This window comes from Caloenas nicobarica, chromosome 1 (genome assembly GCF_036013445.1).
Source record: "Caloenas nicobarica isolate bCalNic1 chromosome 1, bCalNic1.hap1, whole genome shotgun sequence".
Classification (NCBI taxonomy): Eukaryota; Metazoa; Chordata; class Aves; order Columbiformes; family Columbidae; genus Caloenas; species Caloenas nicobarica.
Window position 1 is genome coordinate 96,036,478 of NC_088245.1, and position 25,597 is coordinate 96,062,074.

The 25,597-nt window shown below is 39.3% G+C and overlaps 1 protein-coding gene across 1 annotated transcript in view; it reads right to left on the bottom strand.

Annotated features, from left to right (window-relative positions):
• Nucleotides 1-3,306: 3,306 nt before the first annotated feature.
• The window catches only part of GABRB3 (gamma-aminobutyric acid type A receptor subunit beta3), a 113,505-nt gene continuing 91,214 nt past the window's right edge, over nt 3,307-25,597 (bottom strand). The window contains exons 7-9 of the mRNA XM_065637816.1: nt 19,014-19,166; nt 14,360-14,604; nt 3,307-3,657 (exon numbers count right to left, since the gene is read on the bottom strand). Of these exons, the coding sequence (XP_065493888.1) occupies nt 3,307-3,657; nt 14,360-14,604; nt 19,014-19,166 (749 nt within the window). The remainder of the gene's footprint in view (nt 3,658-14,359; nt 14,605-19,013; nt 19,167-25,597) is intronic.

Genomic DNA, 25,597 nt, shown 5'->3' on the forward strand with positions numbered 1-25,597 from the left:
AGTGTTGAGTTAGAAAGGAGTTAATTAGCTATGAAATACATTACTCTGGTGCAATTTGGTTGAAATTACCATTTTTAGTCTTAAAGCCATCTATGATTAAAACCATACACTGTAGCTAGCGTACAGGGACAAGAGCCAGAAAATGGGAGGTCAAGGCAAACACTGTTCTTAACACATGGTTGTGTGTCTGTGTGCAAGAAGTGGTGCTGGGACTGGACGAAAGGAATTGGCAAAAAAAGGCACAAAAATGCGTGTTAAAGACAAAGTGTTAACCTTAAGTGAGATTTTCCTGGCTTTTTATCAAGTCAAAACAAGACTTGGAGCTGCTGTTCAAGATACGAGCTGCTTGTGCCCCATGGAACTCAACTAGACCGATGAACATGAAATCTTGTGAAAAAGCTGAAACCTGCAACTGGCCGCTTTTTGTGATGAGAGGCAAGGTGGGGAGTACGGTTTCATGAAAGGCGCTGCAGTAACATACCAGCCTCCAGTTGTGCAAGGGGTAAGACAGTCCTCAGAGACTATGTTCTCTTGCTCATGCAGGTCCCAAAATGATACATTGCCTCTTCTCTCTGGCCAGACAGTAATTTTCCATCTGCTTGAAGATCCTCCCTGAAGCCATCGGAGAACTGATTTTTGCGGGACTTGGTGTACACATTTCTATCATGACTAAAAAGTATCTTCTTGTCGTTGTTGAAGATCTCTGACTGACCACATGATTTCTAGGAGCTGGGGCTTGAAGAAAAGAAAACTGTGATTAACTAATGACGGTGGGACTACGCTCTTCTTGAATCCCATTTTTCAGGGTAGTTGCTTTGGGCACTTACTGAAAGACTTGCTCAGAGATCATTTCATTAGGGTAATTTTTCCAAAGCAAAGCCTACTGGTTTTAAGCTGTATTAAAATCAGATGATTTTGTTTAATTAAATTTTGACATTAGGAAAAAAACTTGGGAGGGATTTTCAACAATTCTGCCTAATCAGTACTTTGTTAATTGTTTAGTTACTTTGATTATAATGATGCCAATGTGCTCTATAATCCCTTCACAGTTTGAAGAGGTATTAGAGAGCTCATAATACATTGCGGTTTACCAACGGGAGTTAATACTGAGGAGCTTTTAAAAACCAAGTTTTTCTGCTCCAGCTATACGGGTTCCTTTGAGGCTCTTCATACTGTAGAGTCATCTGCAGACACAGTGCTTAACAACTGCAGCTACAGCCACTTTGCACCACTGCCAAGGATGCAGCAGGACTGCAGAGCTGATCCCGCCGGCGCCGGCAGCCGGGGCTGCGGTGAAGGCGACTAGGCGGGGATGGCATTGCAGCTCTGCTGCAAGGAAACTCTGCGGAGCCCGTTCCTGTCCAAGCAGCAGCGCCAAGGATGGGATCACAACGCAGGCTTTGCAACCCAGGTTCGTCTACGCTGAATTTCAGCCCAGAGCAAAGTTTCAGAGTTCAGTTGCAGAGAGTCAGGGGTGGGAAGAGTAATGGACCGTACACGGCAGCAACACAAGTATCATTGCTCTACTCACAGATAAATCAAGTACTAGTGAGAACGTGGGTCATTACAGAGCCAAGGCAGCCTTTCCAGTTGCATCCCTTTTTCATGTTTCTGTAGATGCATATCCACACATTTTTCTCCCATAGATGTCTCTAACTAGCATCCAAAGCTCTTTATCTACCAAAATTTCCCATCAGTGTCTAGAAAAATTCTACATGCAGAGAACTGGCAGGGCCATGCCTGAATTATTTTTTTAAGATCTATTTATGCTACTGTATCTGTTGTTATTTGTGAATGTACATGATAGAAACACTTTACAAAAAATATATCTTCTTTTCTTTAGAAAGGTTTAGTTCTGATAAATAACAAATTAAGTTTACAGATCTGAAATTGGCATACCTTGACGACTACAATCTACTAGACTGAAAAAAGTCCCGGTGAGGAAATGAATTGGGATGAAAACCAAAGTGGTCACATTTGCATGAAGGATATGTTTGAACACAGTTGATGCTGAAACAAAACATACTGTTAGCTATTTCTTGTGATCTGCGATGGCAGCACACTAGCTTCATAAGTGTATGCGTATATACTTTCAGAATATAAATAAAATATGAAAATGCTCCATTACTGCATCAAAGTATCGGAAGTGCTCTATTTGTTCAATTCTAGAGAATAAAAAGTTGTAACATCACAGAAACAAAAATATGACACAGCATGCAGTCACAACAGCAAGCACAGGGAAGAAAAATATTGAGAAAATATACTTATATGCATATTATGCAAATATATTTTACATTAACATACAATGTTATAAGAATGTTAAATAATGTGAATGCATGTTTAAAAAAAGCTACAAATAGGTGGTTTCATGTTGAAGTAGCAAATAACCTGAGACATCTTCTATGCTTTCACTGGAATAACAATCTTTAAATCTACAGCAGATGTAGAACACATTGACAGTAGTTGAATTCTCAGCTAAATTATACTAAAAATGTGCTGTTCTCTTTCAAAATGACATGGCAGCTGGAATCAGTCCAAGGGAAGGAAAATGTGCTGTACATTTACAGTACTTACAAAAGATTCGTTTCACTGTTGATGGACACTTAAAATGCTTGTTTGAAATATTATGAATATGTCTCCAAAGACCTAGAGCAACATTCCCATGATCAGTTTGCTTACAGCAGAAGAGAAAGCAATAAATCATTAAAAATGATGCCCATTCAGGACTGGGAAAAAATATATTCTGAAATATATAAACCAAAGAAATTTTAGCAATGAAAACCAAATTTGGCTTGATGAAATTGTAGCTGATGTATCTGCAATATAAATGACTTATTTTAAACTCACCAGTGTAACTCTGTCACTTTATGATTAGTGTGTATGGCAGCATTTACAAACAATGTTACTAAATACTGACTTTATACACGATTACAGATGTTCGAAAATTTCTATGACCATCAAAGTTTTGTAGTGATAATATACAACGCTTACTTTCTCAAGGCTTGTTGTTTTGATGACACCTGCCTTTTGATTTAAAAAGTTCCTCTGAAGTGCATTCTATGTTAAAGTGTCCATAACCTCAGAATGAATGTGTACCTGTGTGTGTGCATACATATATTTCTGCTTTGCAGAGTGTGCTTTTACATGCACACAATTCTTTGCTATATGTATTCACACATACATAAGTATGGTCTACATAGTAAAAGTTCATATATATATATATTTTATATATAAATATATATAAACTCTGCAGGCATGTATTACTTCATTTGTTATAACTGAAGTCCTTTAAAAAAGTTCAGTCACTCAGTTAACATAGTAGAGCCAATAAATTAAGTTGAAAAGAGAAAATGTGAATGGAAACACCATTCTTGACCATCTGTCAATGGCATTCACATCTGTTAGATCAGGGATTTTTATTTTCAGTTGCGAAGATCTTCTTCGTAAATGGCCCCTCTTGCTGTGGGAGCCTGTTCTTTCTGACGAACGCCTTCCAAGGCTTTCACGATGTGAGCTTTGTTTTCTGTACTGGATTCCTGAGTTGTCAAAGGATATCGTTGAATTTCTGGCATCCGTAACACTGGTGGTGACCTCGTTGCTTGCCACTTCGTTGTGAATTTCAAGCGATGTTAGCAGAATGTTTCCATGGGTGTCCACCTAGAGGGCAAAATAGAAATATAAATTGTTTCAAAAGACTTGACATCTATCAGCTGAATGTGGGTGTATTTAAATGGCTCAACTCATACATATTTTAAGAAAGCATGTATTCATTTTAAGCATGTGATAATCTCAGAAAAAAATGGCAACACTCATCTGCTTAAATTAGGCAAGTGCTTAAATACTTTCACAGTGTCATCTTCATACTACCAGCATTCATTACAGAACCATATTTGGCAAAACAAATAATTTCTCTCTCTCTCTAAACCAGTCACATTTTAAAGGATGATATAGTTGAGTGAAATCTCCACACCTCAGGTCAGTATAGTTCTGACCTGATGAATTATTTGCATTTTGGAATCACAGAGCTTATATACAACTTATCTCTTGAACTTCTCCTTCCAAAGTCATTTGCACAGTTTTGCAATCATGGCAATGCTTCACTGTGGGGCTTTTCCACTTGGGTAAGTGATCTTAAAAAGCAATGAACTTAGAAAAGGAAGAAAACTGTTGAACTGGGGAAACAGGTGGCACTCTTCTACCTCCATATCCAAGAGGTGGTGAGCACAGTGTTTAGCACAGTGATGAGCACAGGTGGGCAATGCAATGCCATTTTCAGTAAACAAGTAGAAGGTTATGATCACTTAGAATCCTTCAATTCTGGTCCAGAGTCCCTAGACTCCCGGAGTACTGACAGAGGAGGAGCAGCACAGAGTTGGGTGCAGCTCCTTCAGTCCAGAAAAACTTCTGGTTCCCATGAGTGGTGCTGACGGGCAGCCCAAATGATGCTGTCTGAGTCAGTATTTGGTCGCTTCAGTGGTGGGGCATCACACCACCTTGTGCCCCATGCCTGCATGCTGGAGGACGGGAAGAGAAGACAGCTGATGCAGGGATCAGCTCCATGTTTCCTGCCAGATTCTGGGAAACGAAAATAACACCTGAATGTAAAATAAATGCTCTGTACTGGGTATTTTAAGCCAGTTAATGCATGTGTGACTCTGATCAAGTGAACTCCATTCCCCGTGTCAGAAATAGATAGTGAATCATGGCATACAGGATAATTTCCAGTTTTACATATACAATTTATTCATACACAGTTCATCCTGCAATTAAGACATTTTTCTAACCTGCCACACAATCTAGCTGTGTTAACTGTGCAGCAGTTGAATATCTTGAATTCTTCTTCTATCCTAGAAGCATCTGTTTAAAAGTGGTTGAGAAAACACACTACTGTAATGGCCTTTTGAAGTTTGTACAGTCATCTGATACCATGTCCTTTGCAAGCTTTGTGTGATGCATTAAAAGCATGTGTAGCTATGTGTCTGTCCATATGCATTTAGCTTTTTTCAGTCTTGTTAAAATTCTGTAAAATGGATATTTCTTTCATCAATTAGTGATGCTACAGCTCATCTTTCCTTAATGAAAACAATTATGATAGCATATCAGCAATGCTTAGCCAAGCTTCTTGCAAATGGAAAAATAATATAAAATGCTATGAATGACATATAGACAAGCAGAAAAAAAAATCCTAAGGTAGCCAACAAATCCTGCTGTTGTAGGCAACAGCACATTATGCTGATGAGTGCTTATAAATAAAAATAAACAATGTGAACCAAAATAATGGAGTGGAGAATCCTCAGTGGTGATTAAGAAAAAAATATTTTCCCCATGGCAGAAACCCACTGGGTACAAAAGTATGAGCTTGAGTTTTGTAGAAACGAATTCATGCTGCTGAGCAGTATCTGTAAGCAGGGAACATACACAGCTGTAAAATACAGCCATGGATATCATCACTACCTATGGTGGTCTCTGAAAAGAACTGATTCAGTTTTCTCTCTTTTTTTTTCTCCCCCCCTCCCCCTGCCAAGTGTGCAAATTATGACCGGGATTTATAGCAGCATTGTGTAAAATATCTCCACAATCCGCATTTTCTTTATGAAGCTTAAAACTAAATCTTCCACCCAGGCCTCCACAGTGTCACATGTCATCTCCTTTCCCATCTCCAACTAGGCTTTGAGAAATGTCATTCAGCTTACTGAAAATGCCTCAGCAGAGACCATTTTGCTAGGCTCCACCCTGACAGCACTGTCTTCCCCTTGCAGGTCTCCACTCCCTTTCCTTCCTTCCACCACCACAGTATCAGTTGTTCTTTCCCTGAGGGCTTCCTGATCTCTCTGTCACCTATGTATATATATATATACAGACTTTATCCCATCCATGGATATTTTGTCCTTCTACACCAAGCCTGGACTTTGTAAGTGAGGTGTCGGCTGAAAGCTTCTATTCTAGAGGGTACACCTAAGTATTCAGGCTTCTCCTGCCCAAAGAATTATTTTGATTCCGGTTATTTCATTGCACTGCGTAGCCTTCTTCACCTTCTGCCAACCTTACATGCCACTCTATCGTGGCTTCTGCCAATGATGCTGCCACTTTTCACTGCTTGTCACTGCATCTATAAATCAAACTAGAAAGGTGGTCAGGACAACATCTGTGTAGATGCTTTGTTTGAAGATACCATTATGTCCTATGAAGCTGCATGACAGCATATATTTTCTCAAAATGTCAAATGAAGCATATTTGGAAACATACTTTTGAAATGTATCTCTTTGTTAACAGAGGAACAGACTTGCATGTCAAATACAAGGAAGGAGCAGATGGAGAGATGAAGGGGTCTGCGGAAACTGAAATCAGGCTTCTAGTCCACAGATACTCTCGAGATCTATTCCTGCAAATTGTATTGATTCCTTCAGAGGTTTTGGATAAACCACCTAAGCCCTCAAAAACATTAAAGCAACTTATGTTAATAATGCTCTGTGGCAATCTTAAGGTGATGTTGTGAAGTATGAATACTTAATGCATGCAACATGTTAAAAAGTATGTATGTGCACATAAGCATGACTTCTGAATGATTTAAGCAATGATTTAAATGACTTTGACAAATGTACACAAGCTCTCTCAATGAATAAAGAAGCAAACCAAAAATGTGAGGGTACCATCTGCAAGTTAACTCATGTTTGCCTGAATATACAGGTAAGGTAAAATCTTCTTTGAGTGAACAGGAGTGTTGCTTGGAGGCTACAGGGAAAATGCTACCCCCTGTGCAGATATAGATTAATCAAAGCAGCTGAACCGATTACAGACAGTCATGGCCGCACATGACGAACAACACCAATGTCTTTGACAAAACACTAGTTTTGCTCCTTGTGAGTTTCAGAATATAATTTTATCACCTGGCTCAAAAATGTCACTGTCTGTGCACTGGAAATTCTCCCCATAATGTTAACACCAGGCTTTACTCTTGAACCTTGTTATAAATCAGAGAGATGACATTGTGGATTCAGCTGATTTCCCCTCACTCCTTGCCATTCAGCTTTAACCTAAAGACTTCTCTCTTTCGTCTTCTCTGCCAACCCTGTGTCTCTGTGCTTGTCACAGTCTCCTTTCTGCCTGACCATGGCTCCACCTGAAGCCATTCATTCCCATTTCCCTGCTGTGGTCTCCACTGCTGGTGCTCCCATCTTGTCCCCAACAGAAGCCAGGGCTGGTTGTTTCCATGGCGTGTTTCCCAGTGAGCTCATCAAAGCTGGGTACCAAAGCATTAATTAATTCCCTGCTGAATCAGCATGGATCCAAATATGCAAAACTGATGCTCTTATTTCAGAATCAATTTTAATCAAACCCCATCCCTCCCACCTCTGAACAACTACAGCTCCTGCATCAGGGTGAAGTGATTGAATCTCATATAACTCTGTTTGGAGGCTGAGAAGTATGAAATGCTGTGAGATGTTTTATACACAGAAAAACATTCACTTTTGAAGGTTCACCATTTCTGAACTATACATACTGCAGTACAAATAAAAAACCTAAAGACTGTAGCAGTCTGTTGTCATCACACAAAAATGACCATAACTTACCTAACTGAAGCTAGGAGGGGGCGAATTAAGATAAGGCTCACAAAGAACCTCTGGTCCTTGCTCTTGGAGGAACACCACATCACCAATGGGCTCAACTTCAATTGCATGTTGTAGCTATGAAACTTCAATGCCCTTTTACACCTGGAAAGTCCTGAATCTACTTAATTCCAAACAAGTACTGGCTCATTTAGATGTTAGGTATTGTAAAGACATGAAAGACAAGAGCTGCTATTTAATACCTTTATCCAATCAAGATTCTTGAAAAACTTCAGCTTTAATGCCAGTTTGAAAACATTTTACTACAGTTGGGAAACTACCATAAGGCTTGATTTACTAGTAGGTAGTGTCTGAATTATTTCACGTTCATTTAGTTCTCTGTTTAATATTCCATAAATTTTAAGGAGTACTTCACAATGACATCTCTTTTTCCTCATAAGGCTTGCACTTGACTACATAAAAAGAGGCACCATTTTGCTAAAATCCCATAGATTTGTTTAGGAGTTCATCAATCCCAAATTTTTAAATACCATGTAAACACTTTCCATCATATGAAGCAATATAAATGCAAATAGCAGGCTTAACTAACAGCATGAAAAGCTGTCTCTGTAGTTAGTCTTGTGCTATTTTACATCAAAATTACTATTCAAGTATATTATCCCACAAAATAGATCTCTCTTTAAAGTTATTAGAAAATGGAAATTATTTTTGGTGGAAATTGCAACCTAGACTCCAGCTATCTGATTCTCACTTGATCCACCCTGGTGCAAGCATCTATGGTTTTGCAAGTAGTAAACTACCTGGTAGCAGTTTTCATCGTCTTAATGTAAAAATGGCTTTGCAACATGTAGAACAGTACATGATCAGGCCCTAAGTGTTATCTTTGCTTAAAGCAAAACCCATTGATCACATTATAGCTTGGTTATTTTAAAATTAATTTCAAATGGCAAGCATAGCAAAAATGACAGTGTCAAGTATTTTCCTGGAGTCTAAAAGTTGATACTTCTCTCACTATCATTGTATATGCTTATATTAATTAATGAGCACAAAAAAAATGAAGCCTAGAAGATGAGCCCAGGGTAGCCAATAGAACTGGGAAGATGGAAGGATCTTGAAAAAAACAGAAAGTATGAAGAATAAAAAAAACTAGGAAGTTGCATCTTAGTATCCCTGTCTACCAAGTAGAGCAGAGTTTGACAATTAACTTCGGTATATTTGAACAGACAAAGAAAAGGAAACTAATGTATGGTCCTCTCTTCCCCTGTATTGTACATTGTCTGTGGATTCTTACAATTTCTGGGCTGTACGATGGATTGCATGTGCAAATCTTACTGCCTCTGGATTTGCACCATTCATACTTGTGCAAAGTGGCTGTAGAACAAAATTAGTACAAGCATGAGGCTCCCAGTGCACAATGAATGTCCCATCATAAGCACTACAGGACTAGAGTTCTTCCCACACAAACTGTGCTTGTCACCCATGACAGATATTTTTCAAAATTTCGCACCTACTCATCACACTCATGTTTCAGAAATATCCCACTGTTCAAAACAGCACTGAAAAAAATATCCAGGAAAGATGAATATGCACAGGAGAATACTGGAAGCTTTGCTATTCTCATATTTCCCAGTTTAAACTGAGTGATAATTCTGCCACAGCAGCCAAGATATTCATTCTCAGAATAAAATCCCACTTGTGAGAAGGGTTGCTACGATTAACAATTCTTTAAAAGTGCTAAGTAGATGTAAGTGGCCTGAGCCTCTGTTCTCAGCTGTGGCTGACAGCGGGGTTTGAGCCAGGAATCTCCAGAGCTAAAAAAAAAAAAAACCAAAACATGAAGGAACCGTCTGATGAGAAGGGCCTTTTTATAAAGGGTTGTGCATTGTTTTTGTTCAAAGGAAGCTCTTCCCACATGTCTGACAGCCACAGGGGTTTGAAGCTTGAATAAGTTTGTGTGATAGTTACCCTCCTGATTGATACCCTGGGGCTGAACCTTTGGACCCACCAAACTGAAAACGTAAATTGCCACAGCTTCAACTAAGAAGCAATATTTTTAGCAGGGGACTGTAACAAATCATAACCTCTGTGGATTGGCCCAGAAGGAGCAATGTCTAAAACACATGCTCACCAGCTGATTATGCCAGTAGCCTCTATCACAAGAGTGAACAACAAGTGAGAACAGGATTGCCTTAGAGCTCTCTCCTGCTGATTTAGTTGTAAATTAGGCTGTATCTGAGCCTTATTTAAAAGAATTTATGTTGCAAAACTGAAAGTGCATGGAGAGCAACAAATGAAGTCTGGATCTGCCAATGCAAAGAGCAGAAATAGAATTGATCCACAGCAATGGTGATCGGTTTTCAAGGGAAAACATTTTTACAGGCTACATATTCTTTTCTGACAGTTTTTCCACAAACGGAGGACTTTAATACCACAGGCACAATAAATATTTTACGAAAAATCAAGATTCAATTCTTCCTTTATACTACAGCTTGTCCTTATATATGAAACAGTGTATCAAGGTTTTCAAGAGAGAGTTTTCAATTCAAAACTGGTTATGTTGAAGAAAATTGGTTTACACAAAAAAAAAAAAATCTTGTATCCATCTCCAGTAACTGTGGTTTACTGAGAACAGGCTGGAAAAGTTCAGCAAGGAATACTGTTTATAGTGCATTTTCTGAAATAAAATATGATGCAAAAGCAGTCAAATGAAGAGAAGGCCATCCGTGAAATTTTCTTTGCAGTCAGCTGCTGATCCACAAATGAGTCATTCGTAAAGGCTCGCTCAGGTTTCATCTCATCGCCATCTCTGAATCTTCTGAAACCATTCCCAGAGATTCAGATCCGTCAGATGCATCTCAGTCATCATGCTACCTTCGGCAGTGCTACATGGGAGAATACAGGGTAGAGTTTTCCTCTCCTCGCTGCTTTTCCTCATTGTGCAATGCGAGGACACTGGCTGTGCCATTCGCATGCTACAAGGGCTCTTCTTTCCCTAACGCCTGGAGCTATTGAGCTCGATGGCTTTAGCACATGGGCAGAGCTGGACAAAAAGCCGTAATGGGAGCAGTGAAGCCAACAGGCAGCTCGGCGGCAGCAGCTGGTGAAGCCCCCCCAACACAGCAAGTTTTGATGGCAGCGTGTCAGGAACAGCTCAGAGAGAAGTGCTTAAAAGCTTGGCATTGTGGAGAGACACGTCCACAGCAGCAGCACTGATATGGAGATGGCTGTGCCAGTTTTGGCTTTTCAAACCCGTGACCTCCGACACGGGACAATGCAAATGCAAATGCATTAGGAAGCAGAGTTACTGAGCATGGACAGTGGCCGCTTTGCAATGTAATTATCAAATAAAACACAAACATACCCACATCTGCGGATCTTGTGGCCTAGAACATTTTTGTTATTAAATCTCTCGTGCTCTACAATCAAATAAGACTAGGAAAGCATGAAAAACCCTCTTGCTCCTATAAGAGGAATGTTTATAACCAAGCCTGCTAGCTTGCACACCAGACTTCAGCTCTTTGATGTGTAAAAAATGAACTACAACACCAGTGTCCATGATGGTTCTAGTTGTTTCCATTGGCTAAAATGTTCCTGAATGGAAATAACATGGCATTTTCCTTCATCTTCTTCTTATTCCCTTTGCCTGAGGACAGACACTGCCTCAGCAGCATTCCCAGTCTTGGGTACCATAAGAGCAACGCTAGAACCCAGGGCCTGAATGCCAGGCAATATGTTGTGCTGCCTCTGCTCTGCCAGCCCTGCCTCCCAACACAAACAAGCGACTCCCACAGCGCCACAGCCCCTCCTGGCTGAGCACCGACTCAGGCTGGACCTGACACAGCCCAGAGTTGTTCTGTCACTACATACACAAGTTACAGCATCTTATATGGACAATAAATGGACTAATTTTTATATATATATTTTTTTTCTTTCCTTTTTTTTTTTTTCTAGTGCCTCTGGGCTACTACTCTAAATCAATGACAGGGAGCCCATGCACATGGCTCATAATCAAGCAAATTCAACTACTAAAACAAAACAGCAGCACAAACCAATCCAAAATGGTAGTCTTAGAAACAAACTAAAAATAAAGCCTTTTCCCAGTTGTATATTTGAACCCTTTTCAATCTTCTTTCCAGTCCAGTGTACATTTTGACAATCATCAAATAGTAGCTATAGCTGCAAAGGCAGTTGCCTGTTTATAGGCACTCTCTCTTTCTTTAAAAATGCTACTCAGCCTCAAATCATGTGAGATTTGAAATATTTACCAGGATTAGAAACCTTCTCTTTCTGAATGGAAATACACTCCACAGAAGCTTGAAGACTCACGAACATGAGAAAAACAATAATTTCACTGAACTTGCACAAAGGAGTCTCCATCCATGGCTCTGAGCCTCCCTTACTGTGCAGTATGCCCTCCAGTTTGTGAGCCTCTCCCAGAACATTCAGCCCTGAGTCCCAGCTCCAAAGCAAGAAGCAAGCAAATGCCAAGCAGCCATTATCTCCATCAAATTCAATGATCTTCAAGAACCACCAAAGGAGAAGTTACAATTGAATGCCTCTTTACCGCCTCTGAAGAGGTCAGAGCCAAGGTTGCAGAGCCTGCAGGTACTGTTTTCCATTGCAAATATGTTAAAAACTCTGGCATTACCACCTGTCCTGCTGCATCCATGGATGTCTGTACAGCACAGTACACAGTGGGTATGACCCAGAATCATGGAAACCATTTTCGTGCATCAGGGCTGTGGTATCTGGAAGCCCTGGTAAACTTTGTCCAAAATAGATTTGCTAGATGGGTTTTCCCTCAGCTGCTTATCGTGGAAGTAATGGGACCTCTTACCTACTCCAAGAAACTCCCTCTGCTTTCCATTTGCCAGTGTTTCTCAAAGGAGAACTTCAGATTTGACATCCCACATCCACTGAATCTGCATTTTCTGTCTATGTTTTGTTTCAAAGAATGATTTCTGACCAGCTCTACCTAATGTTCCTGCTTTTTCCTGTTGTATGCTGGCACTGCTTCTCCAAAGGCACTGAAGCCAGTGACTACAACGAAGCTTTTTTGACTTCACCAGCTGAGGTCTGGAGACAAATTGTGTTCTACACAGAATGGTACCACAACTCATTATTTATCCTGTGCCATTTAAACAGCAAATATTCACAGTCAGTATGAGCATATGCATTTCTACAAAGCATATAGAGTTCCCTTTCACAGATGGGACTCCAAGGGACAAAGTAACACCCTCTTCTTTCAGCTCTGGTGTGCTGAATTTGTGTCCTAATGTCATTCATGCATGCTTGATATTAAACCAGCATAAAAATCAGAACAGTCCATGATATTTGTTTAGGATGGTCCAAAAAGAAAAGAATAAGTTGTAAATCAAAAGTGATTTAAAAAAAAAAAGGTTGATATTTGGTATGATCAGGTCCGGGATATAAAAATAGCATGATCTGAGTATGAAAACCACTCATTTTCATTAGTTAAGGTATTTAGGCTTCTTTTGACAATACAGACCAATTGATCTCAAGATAGAAGAACAGTCAGGCATGGGGTGCTATTGAGCTCATTAACAAGTCTTGTACTGAATTATGTAAATCATTTAAATGGATGAGATTCACCAGAAGGTTTCCATTGGGAGAACTGAACCTCAGTGCATACATCTACATTACCTGCTTGCAGCTAAAACCTACATCACTTTCAGTTGTGATACTTTCCTATTCCCATCTGCTTTTTTTATAACTATTTGTTTTTCCATGAAAGGGAATTCATTCTTGCTTTTAGCTTAGTCCTAAGCAGTGCTGCCAACTGTGATGAGAATTTGGTTTCATAATGTAGTGGACAAAAATGAGTTTATTGGTTCAAAAATGATTTCACAGATATGAATGTCGATAATAAGGTGTAGTTATGCATTACATTTACCATAGCAGACAAAATCATTAGGATCAAAAAATACAGCTTGAAATTGCTTTTATGATCCTGGTATTTAATGAACTCGTAGTGGTTTTGTCACTGTGAGCTCTTCTAATTTATAGCTGATAGAAAAAAAACAGTCTTACTTAACAAAACTGAATGAAAAAGACTCACTGGAAGCATTTCAGCCAAAAAAGATGTTCTATTCAAACTGACATGGCTTGCTAACATCACATAATATTGAATACACTGCATTTCTCTTGCAAAGGGAAAAAAGAGTATTCATTGGATGAAGTAATACTCCAAGCAAGGAAATAGGCTACTGTGCAATCAGCCAGGCCATGCCAATACTGTGTTTCAGATATCAATCTGAAGGTTTCTCTAGGAATCACAATTTTCTGCCAGTCTTAAGCAGCACATGGTGATGCCACACACAGTGGTTCAGCTATGCTGGACAATTAATTAGCTTGGCAGAACTAATCCCTTATCTGTTCTCTCCCATTCTAAAGGCATCTGCTCGAAGTGAGAAAAAGCATGCTCTGATCCTGGATTCCCTTATGTAGGTACTTGAAGAAAATCACAATTAAATTATATTTGATTTAGACAAATAAATGCCTTTGTAGATCTGGACCTTTATTTTCAAGCTAGTTGCACTCCTATTGTTATCTTCTTCTTACAGTTACTTGTCATATAGATTATGCTAACTTCAATTTTTGTATGGCTAAATATTTTCTTCTATGTAGGTTCTTGAGTATAAAAATGCCAAAGCTTGTCTGCAAAAGAGAGATGTGGTTGGTGATATTTTTATGCTTTTTAAAAAAATTTCATACAGTTAGTTTTTGTAATAAAAGAAAAGAGAGATTATATTTAGATTAAAGAATCCTACCCGGTTGCCTTCAAACTTCAAGCGATCGTTGTTTGCCTTTGCTGTTTTTTCTGCAAGTTTCTTCTGTCTTTGAGGGCCTTTTCCGAAGAAAATGTAGTTGACAAAGGCGTATTCAAGTAAGGCCAAGAAGACAAATACAAAGCAGCCCATAAGATACATGTCAATGGCTTTAACATATGGAATTTTAGGCAAAGTCTCTCGCAGATGAGTGTTGATTGTTGTCATAGTCAGCACAGTTGTAATTCCTACACAAAGAAAAAAAGAGCACATATCTTACAACTCTAAGCAGATCATGGTTCAATTTTGTTTTTGTTTTTGGCAAATTTGCCTTCTCAATGTGAAGAAGCTTAAAAATTTGTGGAAGATGTCTCTCAGGTGACATCACTGTAAATGAAAGCAAAATTAAAGCTTGATGCATTATTATTCTGTAACAGTATTTTGTTCTTACGGTCAGGGGAAACTGCTAACAACGGGGCCTGGCACCACTGCCATGAGTTAACGTCGCTTCACAGAAGCCAGTGCAGATGTACTGAGGATCTCCTCCATGAAGACCAAACTGATCTGCGACAGGAAGGCAAAGATAGTCTGCCAAGCATTGAGAGGTGTGCTCTTCCAGCATGGTGCTGCTAAGCACAATGGAGGGAAGTTTTTTAAAAGTTATAAAACTAATTAGAGGTCTGCATAGATAAAACCATGTGCACATAGATGAGGTCCTTAGGGACATGGTTTAGTGGTAGTCTTGGCAGTGTCAGGTTAACAGTTGGACTTCATGATCTTAAAGGTCTCCTCCAACCAAAACAATTCTATGATTCTTTATTAAGACAGAGTGTTCAAATGGATAGTGAAAGATTCTTCCCGTGCAGTTTTAAATTTCTAAGGGTTAAGCAGGTGGTTGAAGTTAGTCCTCTAGGGGCCCTCTGCAGTAGATGGAGAGAGACAGGCACATTTCTAGAGCAGTGTATCGCATCTATTTTAGTCACCTGTTTCAGGAAAGGACAATATAGAAGAGGGATTTGAGATGACTAGTTTAGAGCAGTAGTCTAATTTTTACACAGAAAGAAGTGAGATGAGCAGTGAGAGCTAGACAGGTGCATTTCTGGAAAGAAAAAGTGAAGGAGGGAAAGCAGTATTTTTATAGTGATCGACTGGACACTAATAAACTGCCTAGAAAATCTATAAGGTATGACAAACCCTCATTTATTTACCAAAGAATGGACATAGCACCTGAAAATACATCACAGAGCACTGCTTTGAAAAGCTGGTAAGAAAAGCAAATTTATTGTTGGTCTGCTTGAATTCACAATAAACTGCAGGGTCTGTATCTCTGCTGGAAATTTAATGGGAATTGCAAATCACAGGTGGCTGAAAACACTGATTTGCAGAATAAGTCTACATTGGTAGAAGAGGCAAGCCATTCTAATAGGTTCTCTCCATTACTATTTTCTCTGATTCCATAATTATACCATCAGTTTGTAAGTAGTCACTAAGATGCAGGCAGAACAAAGAGAACAAAAAGAATATTGCTGCCATATTATGAAGCACTACTTCTTTTACCTGAAGAGACAGGCATAAAGACAATATAACTCAAAATCAAGCTGTCAGTGTAAACAGTGTCACTCCAGGGAACTGCAGTAGTAGCCTATGAGGTTCTGTAACAGATATTTTGTATATTTAGTAGGTCAGCATCATGCGGTTTTCAGTGCTTTTCTTCTAAACAAGTGAAACAAGTGTGTGTTGATGTCAGATGTTTCACGGTTTGAAATACAGTGGAGGCACACACAGCACAAGCTTATTTGAAAATTGTATTGACTTTAACTCAACCAGCTCTGCAATAAAATGAGTATAGCTGACACATTATTTTTACCTAAAGAAACTTTGACGAAGTCTCTAGAAAAACTCCATGTCAGCACAAGGAATAGGGGTGAGGAGGCTGAAGGACTGCAGCAAACCTATCACACATTTGCAGCCCAAGGGATTTCATGAGCCTGAATTAGCTTCTTTCTTTGTAGGGTTACCTGCTGCTGCTTCCCATAAGGGATTCAAAAATTGCCTAAGACCAAACTGATTCTTGTATCAGAAATCCCATAAATTCCTTTTAACACACCCTAGGTATCTCACTAGCATCCCATAGATGCTTACCACAGCCTAGGTCAACAACAGACTTAAAAGCCTGTCCAGTGCGATGCATAATGCCTACATTTTTGGTGCTTGTTCCCAGGCTGCAATCTAGATTCCAGAGGTAAGTCCTGAAACACCACACAGGCAGAGCTTGGTGGCTCTTTGTGATCCAGAAGATTAACCACACTGAAGAGAAAGGTGGCTACCACCAACCAAAAGGAAATAGATCCCCTAGGAGATCCTGACACTCTGCAGGCAAATTCCCTTTTGAAGATCAATAAAGTACAGCTGGATGAGAAGCAGATAACACTCACTGATCACAGAAAAATAGGTTAATCTTGTGATTATAGCCCTTACAAAGAGTGAGAACTCTAGAGATTATTTTTCTCCTCACTCAAAAGACTGTGTTTAGGAACTTCTAGGGTGAACTAGCAAAAACTCAGTTTTGAGCAGAATTGACAGGTTTGAATATTTCTCTTGAAATCAGCCCTGCATCAGCCTCTATCTGCCATGTCCACAGCACACAGTCTCTGGAATGAGCTGCCCTTTGCTCCATGCCTGGGTTTCTGTCGAGGCAACTACTGGGTTCAGTGCGGGCTGGAGCATAGATGACATGTGCAACAAGGGACCAGGGACAGGAACACACCAAGGAAGGGAATGAACTAGAATCAGGCTCTTGAGGAGAACACAGGCCTCCTGCAGGGGCTGAGTAAAAGCTCTGTGTCCCTAAGAATTGCACAGGAGTCCTTTCTCTAAGAAACAGCGAGGCCAGCAGGCCTTACCCTCCTCTGTACTTCCCTTTTCAGAGCCAGTTACATATCTCCAAAGGTGCTATTATTGCCTTTAAACTTTGGCACCATTTCATATCAGCTTCAGAGTCATAAAGGGGCTATACAAAGGAAGGTAGCATTAGACCCATGGTACTGAAGTTTATTATACAAACATCACAGGCATAACCACCAAGGCACTAATTGTTTTCTCAGAAGAACCTACTAGATGGATTTTCACTCTCTCAAAAGGACTTTCTATCAATGTGAAATAGAGCATTTGGGGTCCTGAGCTTGCTTTGAATGTACTCTGACTTTTGTTCTAATATTTGTGTTATCACAGTATGGTACTTGATGAACTTTTACACAGAAATAGGCCACATGAGGCTGTCCTATTCCTTAAACAAGCAAAAAAAACATGTGAACCTCCTATAGAAGGGCATGGAATGTCACTGGGTTTGGTAACTTCTCTCTGCGCATCTGTTCTCTGCAATCCTGGCCAGCATGTAAAATCTAGATACTGACTGCTGTGTTTGAAATATTCCCCTCACTCAGCCATAATGTCTCCAGGATGGATTTTTGGTATCCAGTAGTTCATTTATGAACACAACAGAGCTATTTGGACTCTATGTCCCACTTCCCATGAAGCTACTGCTTAGGTAGCTGCTGAGTGGTAATGCCAGATTGTGTCATGCCCATGTGCAACAGCTAATCCACAAGATCTGTAGAACTGTTATACAGTAAATGCAGTTAATCTACAATATCTTCAGTTATCTAAGTTCAGGTACTAGGACGTAATATTACATTGCACAAAGGTATAGGTGTAGCTGCCCAAGTTGCTTTCGTGTGTGGGAGGTGGGGAATCATACGGACATGGGTTGAAGTCCTAGTTTTCTGTGTTAGATATCAGAAAAATAAGGGAACCATGGAATATGTTCCTGTTTTAAGAAGAGAAAAGAGTATAGCAGGAAGTTATACAGCATAGGTTTAGTGTCAAGTTTTGGGTAGAAAGCTATTGGGAAGCACAGGGCTGAAGACAGGATTTCTGATGAGAGGCAGCAATAGTCATAAGGATTTATGGATCCATTTAATCTTCCTCGCCTATAGCTATCCCTGAGCATGCTTTATAACTGACAAAATATCTCCTGTGAGATATTTTGGAGCCATCTTCCCTTATCTAAAGGATACTTTGGTCTGAAAATGTCTGGGATCACCAACCTGTGCTAAATCTATGTTTTTCTGCCATGAGGTAAACAACACTTTGTCATAAAAATGCACCTGACATACTGTGCATTCTGAGGGTGAGGTGGGATGTCATGGTCCATAACTGAGATGCCCTTGCCCTCTTAACTAGCACATGGTTCTCGAGGTCTGCTCCTGCCATTGTCAGTTAAAGCACCCAGGACCTCACGTGGAGCCTTGGAGCCAGGCTTGTCTTCCCACACTAAGCTGGACTAAAAGCCCATGCTCAAACCCTTGGAGTATGATTCTGGAGCTCGTCCCCTCACTGAAGCTACTGACAACAACATTAACTGTGATGAGAACAAGGCTAGGACCCATATGAGCAGCTAATGTCAGAGATTTAGTGGTAGCTACATTCTTGCATGCAGGGGAAAAGTCATCACTTTTGAGGCAGTACTGAATGACATGATTTTGACGTAAATTATTTTGGAATATCAAAACACTGACATCATGTTGCAGTCTTTAACAACCTCCGAAGGCAACATTCAGTCTGACATTTTAATGTCCCACTCATTCTTAGCACATACCGAGGGCAACTCTTGCTGCTGATGCATCATAATTGATCCAGAATGACACCCATGATAAAATGGTAATCAGTATGGAGGGCATGTAGGTTTGAAGAATAAAGTATCCAATATTTCTCTTCAACCTGAAGCTCAGTGAGAGTCTTGGATAGGCACCTGAGGAAAGGGAGAGGAAAACACCATTATCTATACTGAAGAAAAGACACTTGTGGATACTTGTTTTCAGTTTCTGTAGAAACAAAAGCATGCACATTTTATGGGGTAGTATGACATCCGTAGAACAGTAAGGAAAACACCTTCACTGTATTACTGGTCAGTATTAAAAGAAATCTTGCAGTGAATATAGTGATATCCAAGCAATTTGTATTTGGGAAGAAAAGAGAGAGTAATTTATTCTAGATTATTGAACAGATGGGTGAGCACCAGTTAGTTTTTAAAAACAGATTATTAGGTCTCCATGCAAAATGCTTATGCGAACACACAGTTTTATGTATAGTATTTATATTGAGAGGATTAGCAATATGCATATTTTTGTATTTACATGGAGGAGTTGTTCATGAGATGGCACTTCTTAATTGCATCTGAACTATAAGAAACATACTACCTGCGGTGTCAAAAATAGATTGTAATGAATCTGAGTGAGGAAGAGCCTTCAGACCACATCCAAAGGTCTTTAACGTTGATTAGACCTGGATAGGACTTTTCTTCCAAAAATATTTTAATCAAAAAAAGGGAAAATTTTCTATGTCTATGTCTATGCATACAGTACATAGAGTAATCATGAATTATTACAATTGGAGTAAATAAATAATGAAAAAAATAATAACCTTAATGTCAATGTTTCAAACAAAACATTTTCTTATTTAACATCAAACTGATACATTTCAAAATTAGTGTTACTCTTGTTGAAAATATTTTACATACTTAGGAATCTCAAACAGTTAAAAAAAATAGTAACTTTTTCCACCAAATGCAGAGGATTAAATCTGAGTACAGCTGCACAAGACAAAGGTAGTAATTCACACAACACTAGCTCCATGATTTCAGCGTTTGCATTACTAGTCTTAGATATAATACTTCTAATAGCTCATCTAAAAGCTGTAGTTGTAGTCAACTTCCTCAAAAACATTTCTGAGCGTTCCAAGGGCCCAACTATACATTAGATTACATCGCACCCACTCCAATGCAAATATGTGCAAGATACAAAAGATTACATCTAGAAACAATTAAAAAATTATGAACTTCCCTTTAAATTATGTTCATAAGTTTGCATATGAAAAAATGCTACACTGTTTCCAGGCAGCAGAAGCATCCAGGGAGCATCGAACTTTGTGCAAGGATCCTTAACTGTTTTATCAAACAATGTCAGAGGAACTACCACTGGAAAGAAATATCTGGTAGATGTATTGCATTGCTGTGATTACTTCAATCAGTAATATTTTTTTTCCAGGATGAAAAGCCTTCTAGTTTCACCAACAGAATAATATTGGTAGAGTCAGAAGAACTTACTTAACCATGAAAATCAGACCAAGGTTTTTGGCAGTCTAAAGCAATCAATATAATCTCAGCAAAGAATCATTTAGACTTCAGTTTGCTTAAAATCTTCATTTTCCAGTGACCAACGTTTAATTCCAAAAGACAAATTCTCTATTTGAAACCATGCATGCTTTTTTTGCTAATAAACCTTAAATTTTTCATTGAGCTTCTCATGAAACTGTTTCCATGGCCTTGTGTCTGCAGACTATGTAAATAAAACAGGAACATACTCTGCCATCATGAAGTACATTAAAAATGTAGTGGACCTGATCACCTTTCTGCAATAAGAGTAGTGCATCAGACAGAAATCTCTATAAAGCTCTGTTAAGGAAAATTATTTCATATAATATACCACCCACGTAAAGGATTCTCTACAAATCTGTTCCTTTCCAAAAGTCCTGTCCAGGTCTGGGTGCCTGTGGAATATCACTGACAGAGGAGATGAGTGGAAAATCTCCCACAAAATACTGATTCTTTGATAAATAGTCTGCAGAATTAATTCAAGAAGGTTCAGTGGAACTGAATCACTACATCAAAGCTGCTTCTTAGGCTGCTCCAGTGCCAAGTACCCTGGACGCACTGGGGAACCTCAGAGACAGAAGAGAGCACTTCACTATTAATAAAGCAGAGAAAATGGTGTGGATGGAAGAGGAGTGTGTCAACAGTGGAGAGAATTAATGTGCCACCTATGTCAGCAATGTTCAGTCATGGAATCCTGAACTGAGAAACAGTATGACAGAGCAAACCTTAGACACTTATTTTGAATGCTTCATCTGTGACCACATCCATTGCCTATCACCATCTCTGTCTAATGAGACAAAATGAGTACTGAAACTAGTGACACCTGGCCTTAAAGATGGACTTTCCAGACAGACTGTCTCAAGGCCAGAGACATCAACGCAAAGTTGTTTTAAGCACCAAGTCGTTTGTGCTGAATCTAGAAGACAGAACCCTAAGAACCACACCTAGGGCCAGGGCTGTCAATGCTGGCTGTCCTCCTGCGCTAGAACTGGAGCTGGACTGTAATACAGAGACGCAATTGCAAATCTGAAGGTGCACTCTTCTTTTTGAGATGAACTGTAACATTTAGACACCAGCATGTAGCTGGTGGATATGACATAGCCCCTACATTTTTTTGACCAGCAGCTGGGGACTAAGAAGGCTGCCCTATGCCACCTCAAATAGCAGTTGATTAAGTGGCTCACTTGAACTGCATACACCAGCTGGGTGTCTAAGCTCCAATTACATTTACAGGACAGTTGGTTCATCTAGTCAGTCTTGTAAACGAAACCTAGAGAATTATCCATCTCCTCCTAAAATAGACTCCTGTTGGTGGACTGAATTTGTCTCCAGACTCTACCAAGTGTATTGACTAGATTCTCATCAACTAAGTCACCTAGCTCATGTGTAGACACTGAGATTATACGCACCTTAAATCAGAGCAAGATGAATCCTCGCCCTGCAAGTCTCAGAGTAGATTTTGAGGGTCTGTGGTTCCTGGGAAATATAACTAAAAGTCTTGCTGGCATCACAGCTACTAACTGGAATTGACACATTGCTCAGTTTTATAGCAGTAAATAGGATGTCATCATGTTTTGTGGTGATTTTCCAAGCTCAAATTTTATCGGGAGGTCTGGATCTCGGGAAATTTCAGAATAATTTGGTCTTTGTATAGCTCAGGTTGAAATTGAAACATGAATCGGTACCCTTATTTTTTTATACTATGTGGTCACAGTTCTCCTTTAGGTAGCTCTCCCTGAGATGACAAAAGTTGATATTACTTTCACCTGTATTGCTTTTATGCCTTTACAGATGGTCTATTTGCCTTGCCTCCATTCTGCCGTCTCAGCTACAGTATCTCGCCTCCAGCAAACAGACCACAGGAATTTGGGGTGAGAGGGGGTGGGGGAGGAAAGAGTTAAAAGAAGGAATGCTCCTTATTTCCTTTACTTATTTCCCCCTATTTGCCCAGATGGCTAAAACTCAGTGGAAAGGATGAGTCCTAACCTGCATGGAACAAAGGTTGTAAGTCCAGATCTTTATTTATCTGAGAAAGGACCATCTTGTGTAATGTATTTGATAAAAATTGATTTCTTGTTGAGCTTAACAATTACACTGTTACTTGCCTGATTATGCTTGGATAATGATTTGTCAATTAAGGCTCAGTACATTTAGAGATTAATTACCAGGAAACTCTAGTTGTTAACATTCCATCAAAATTTGTTTTTTGCCTAAAGAACAGTGTTGCTGTTCAGGGACCAGATTTGTTACTCCTCCTCCCATCTCATACAACATGTTGATGTCTATGGGCTAATCTAAATAGTACAGGAATAACAGAATTTGGCCTGAAGCATTTAAATCTAATAACAGTACTGAGAATGCAGGCATGAAAACAGATATTTAATCAATAACTGAGCTCAAAATATTCCTCCTTCATATATTTGGGCACTTGGTAAAAAGTAATTACTTGTTTCTGTTTCAATTGCATTAAAAGCTAGCAAGCTGAAATATCTAGCTCCAAGGCTAAATTAGTCTCTTGCTGTTTTATCCAAGTATGAAGCAAGATAACGGAGTTGGTCAGTTACAGAATTCTTATTTTAATGTGTTCTTCTGGGAAGGTTCTGTGGCTAATTGGAAATGTACTTTACAGATTGATCTTTCAGGATACAGCAAATAATTAATTTTCAAATCTTTTAAGACTACTCTCCTCTGACCAAGAGGTTGCTAATATGGCTCTGACTGCTATGCATCTTTGAAGCTTTTAGGTGGTGTTTTACATATTTACATCCCTTTTCAGTTTCTTAGCATTTCTGGATAACAGACATTTAGGAGGCAGATCCAACACACATTCCAGGTGTTTGCATGCAGATATTTACACATGGTTGGTGCGTAAACTCTCAGTGTAAACCATGGAGATCTAGACTTAAAGTCAACCAATTCTAAAGGTGTGATTTAATTGCCTATACAGAGGTGTCTAGTGCCATTTGAGATGTGTTAGGCTACTGAAGAGTAGAACTTAATACTAGTCAAGCAATTAATACCGAAGCACTAGATTGGCACATAGGACACAAGACTAAGACTCCGGAACAGCAGCCTGACTGCCAAGCAAGATGTTCTACACCATCTAAAGAGGCACCTATATTTAGGTAACTGAATTGTGTCCTAAGAGCTACTGACTTGACAGAACAGAGATGTTCAAGAGCAGAATAACTCTTTAGGTTGCATTGACAGCACTGATTTGATGTCATTTGACTATAAGCTTAATTCAGCTACTGACACATAGGCATCCGGTGCCATTTTAGAGGTCTTATGGCCTTCAGATGATATTAGAAGGATAGTTAAACCAAATTTTTCTTCTTCACAGCAATTTAAATGCTCCTTCTGCTTCTTTCCATCAAGGATAAAGAGAACAGGCTATTCCCCATGTCTTTGCAGATGCCTCTGCAGATGCCCCTGCAGATGCAGATATTTCAAGACTAATTCCCACCAAGTTTTCTCTTTTTTTAAACTACACAATCATATCTGGCTGTCTGGCAATCTCATGTATTGCACTTTCTGGACTTCTTACTTGCTAATTTTCCCTGGACCCTCTTCTATTGCTCCACAACTGTCCTGAAGAGTGCTGCCCATGACCACAAATACACGCCTCAGGCCTTAGTAATGCAAGTCAGACTCCTTGTAGGATGTGGTGTGCTGGTTTGTTGTTTTTTTTTTTTTTTTCCAAAAAAGAAGTTATTGGCTCATGTTCAGTCTGAGATCAATAGTAATCCCTAGATCTCTACACGCAGAATACTAGCCTAACCTGGTATTCCCTCTCCTGAATTTGGATAGGAATAATTAGTTGTGCGAATGCTGTGGTTTGCAGTTATCCATACTAATTTTTATACTTTTTTCAGACCCACTTGCTAATTTGGCAAGATCATTTTTAACTCCAATGCTATGCTTCAACATGCTTGCAGTTCCTCCAGTGTTGTTGCAGCCCTGCACAGCTTTATGTCATTATCTCTGGGTTTTTTCTCATGTTTACTGTTGCTTCTCAGTAGTAACTATGGGAACAGATATTTTTCATTTGCAGAAGTTAGACAAGATTATACAGCACTGTTCCTCATGGAGGATAGAATAACTAACTACTCCAAAAGCTGTTTATGGCATGGCTCTCAAGTCTTCTTTTAGTTTTATACAATCAAAGCACACTAGTATTGAAATATCTGAAATGTTCACTGAGATACTGTGCTCAAAGAACTAATATCTTCCCTTGAGACTTCAATAACCTCAAAGCCAAAAAAAAAGCATGCCTGACTTATTTTCCACAAAAATGTAGAAACTGGCCCTAATTACTAGGACCGTAAAAAAGTAGTGTCTTGAGAAGAAATTTGAAAATAGTGTGCTGACTTTATCTGCCAGATTCACTAGCATGCTTCAGATTCACAATTAAATATGTGTTTTTGAGAAACAAATGTGATATTTCCCCTGCATGGAAACACTTGTCACAAAATTACATAAATAATAAAGCATTTTCATAATGTCCTGTGCCAAATAATAGTAAATTCAGTATTGTGTCTTCATCAGTGACTAAAATTATATGCTTCAGAAAACAGTACAAGAAACATGGCGTAATCTGTTCTCTGTGACTGTCTCATCCTACTCCCTAATGTCAAGCTGTCTTAAACCCTGGAGTATGAGACTTTTTTACTCCTTCTACAAGTTTTTTGGGAAAGAACTGTTATGACCCTGAAAATGTGGTCAGTCATGTAAGTGTCTATTCCTTGTTTTTATTTTCTCTCATATTTGGCTCACAGCTCTTTGGTTTTCGCTTTTTTTCTGAATTTAACAAATCTCTCTCATCTCTAAATTACTAAATCACGCCCTTACTGAAATATTTTATCATGAGCTAAAAGGTGGCTTTGGACTGTCATGAAAACTTCCCAGATGAGTTCTCTGTACTCTCATTGTTGACTCTCCCTGTCATGAAAACTTCCCAGATGAGTTCTCTGTACTCTCATTGTTGACTCAAAGAGCCCTTCTACAAAAGCATACCCAGTCCTGTGGAG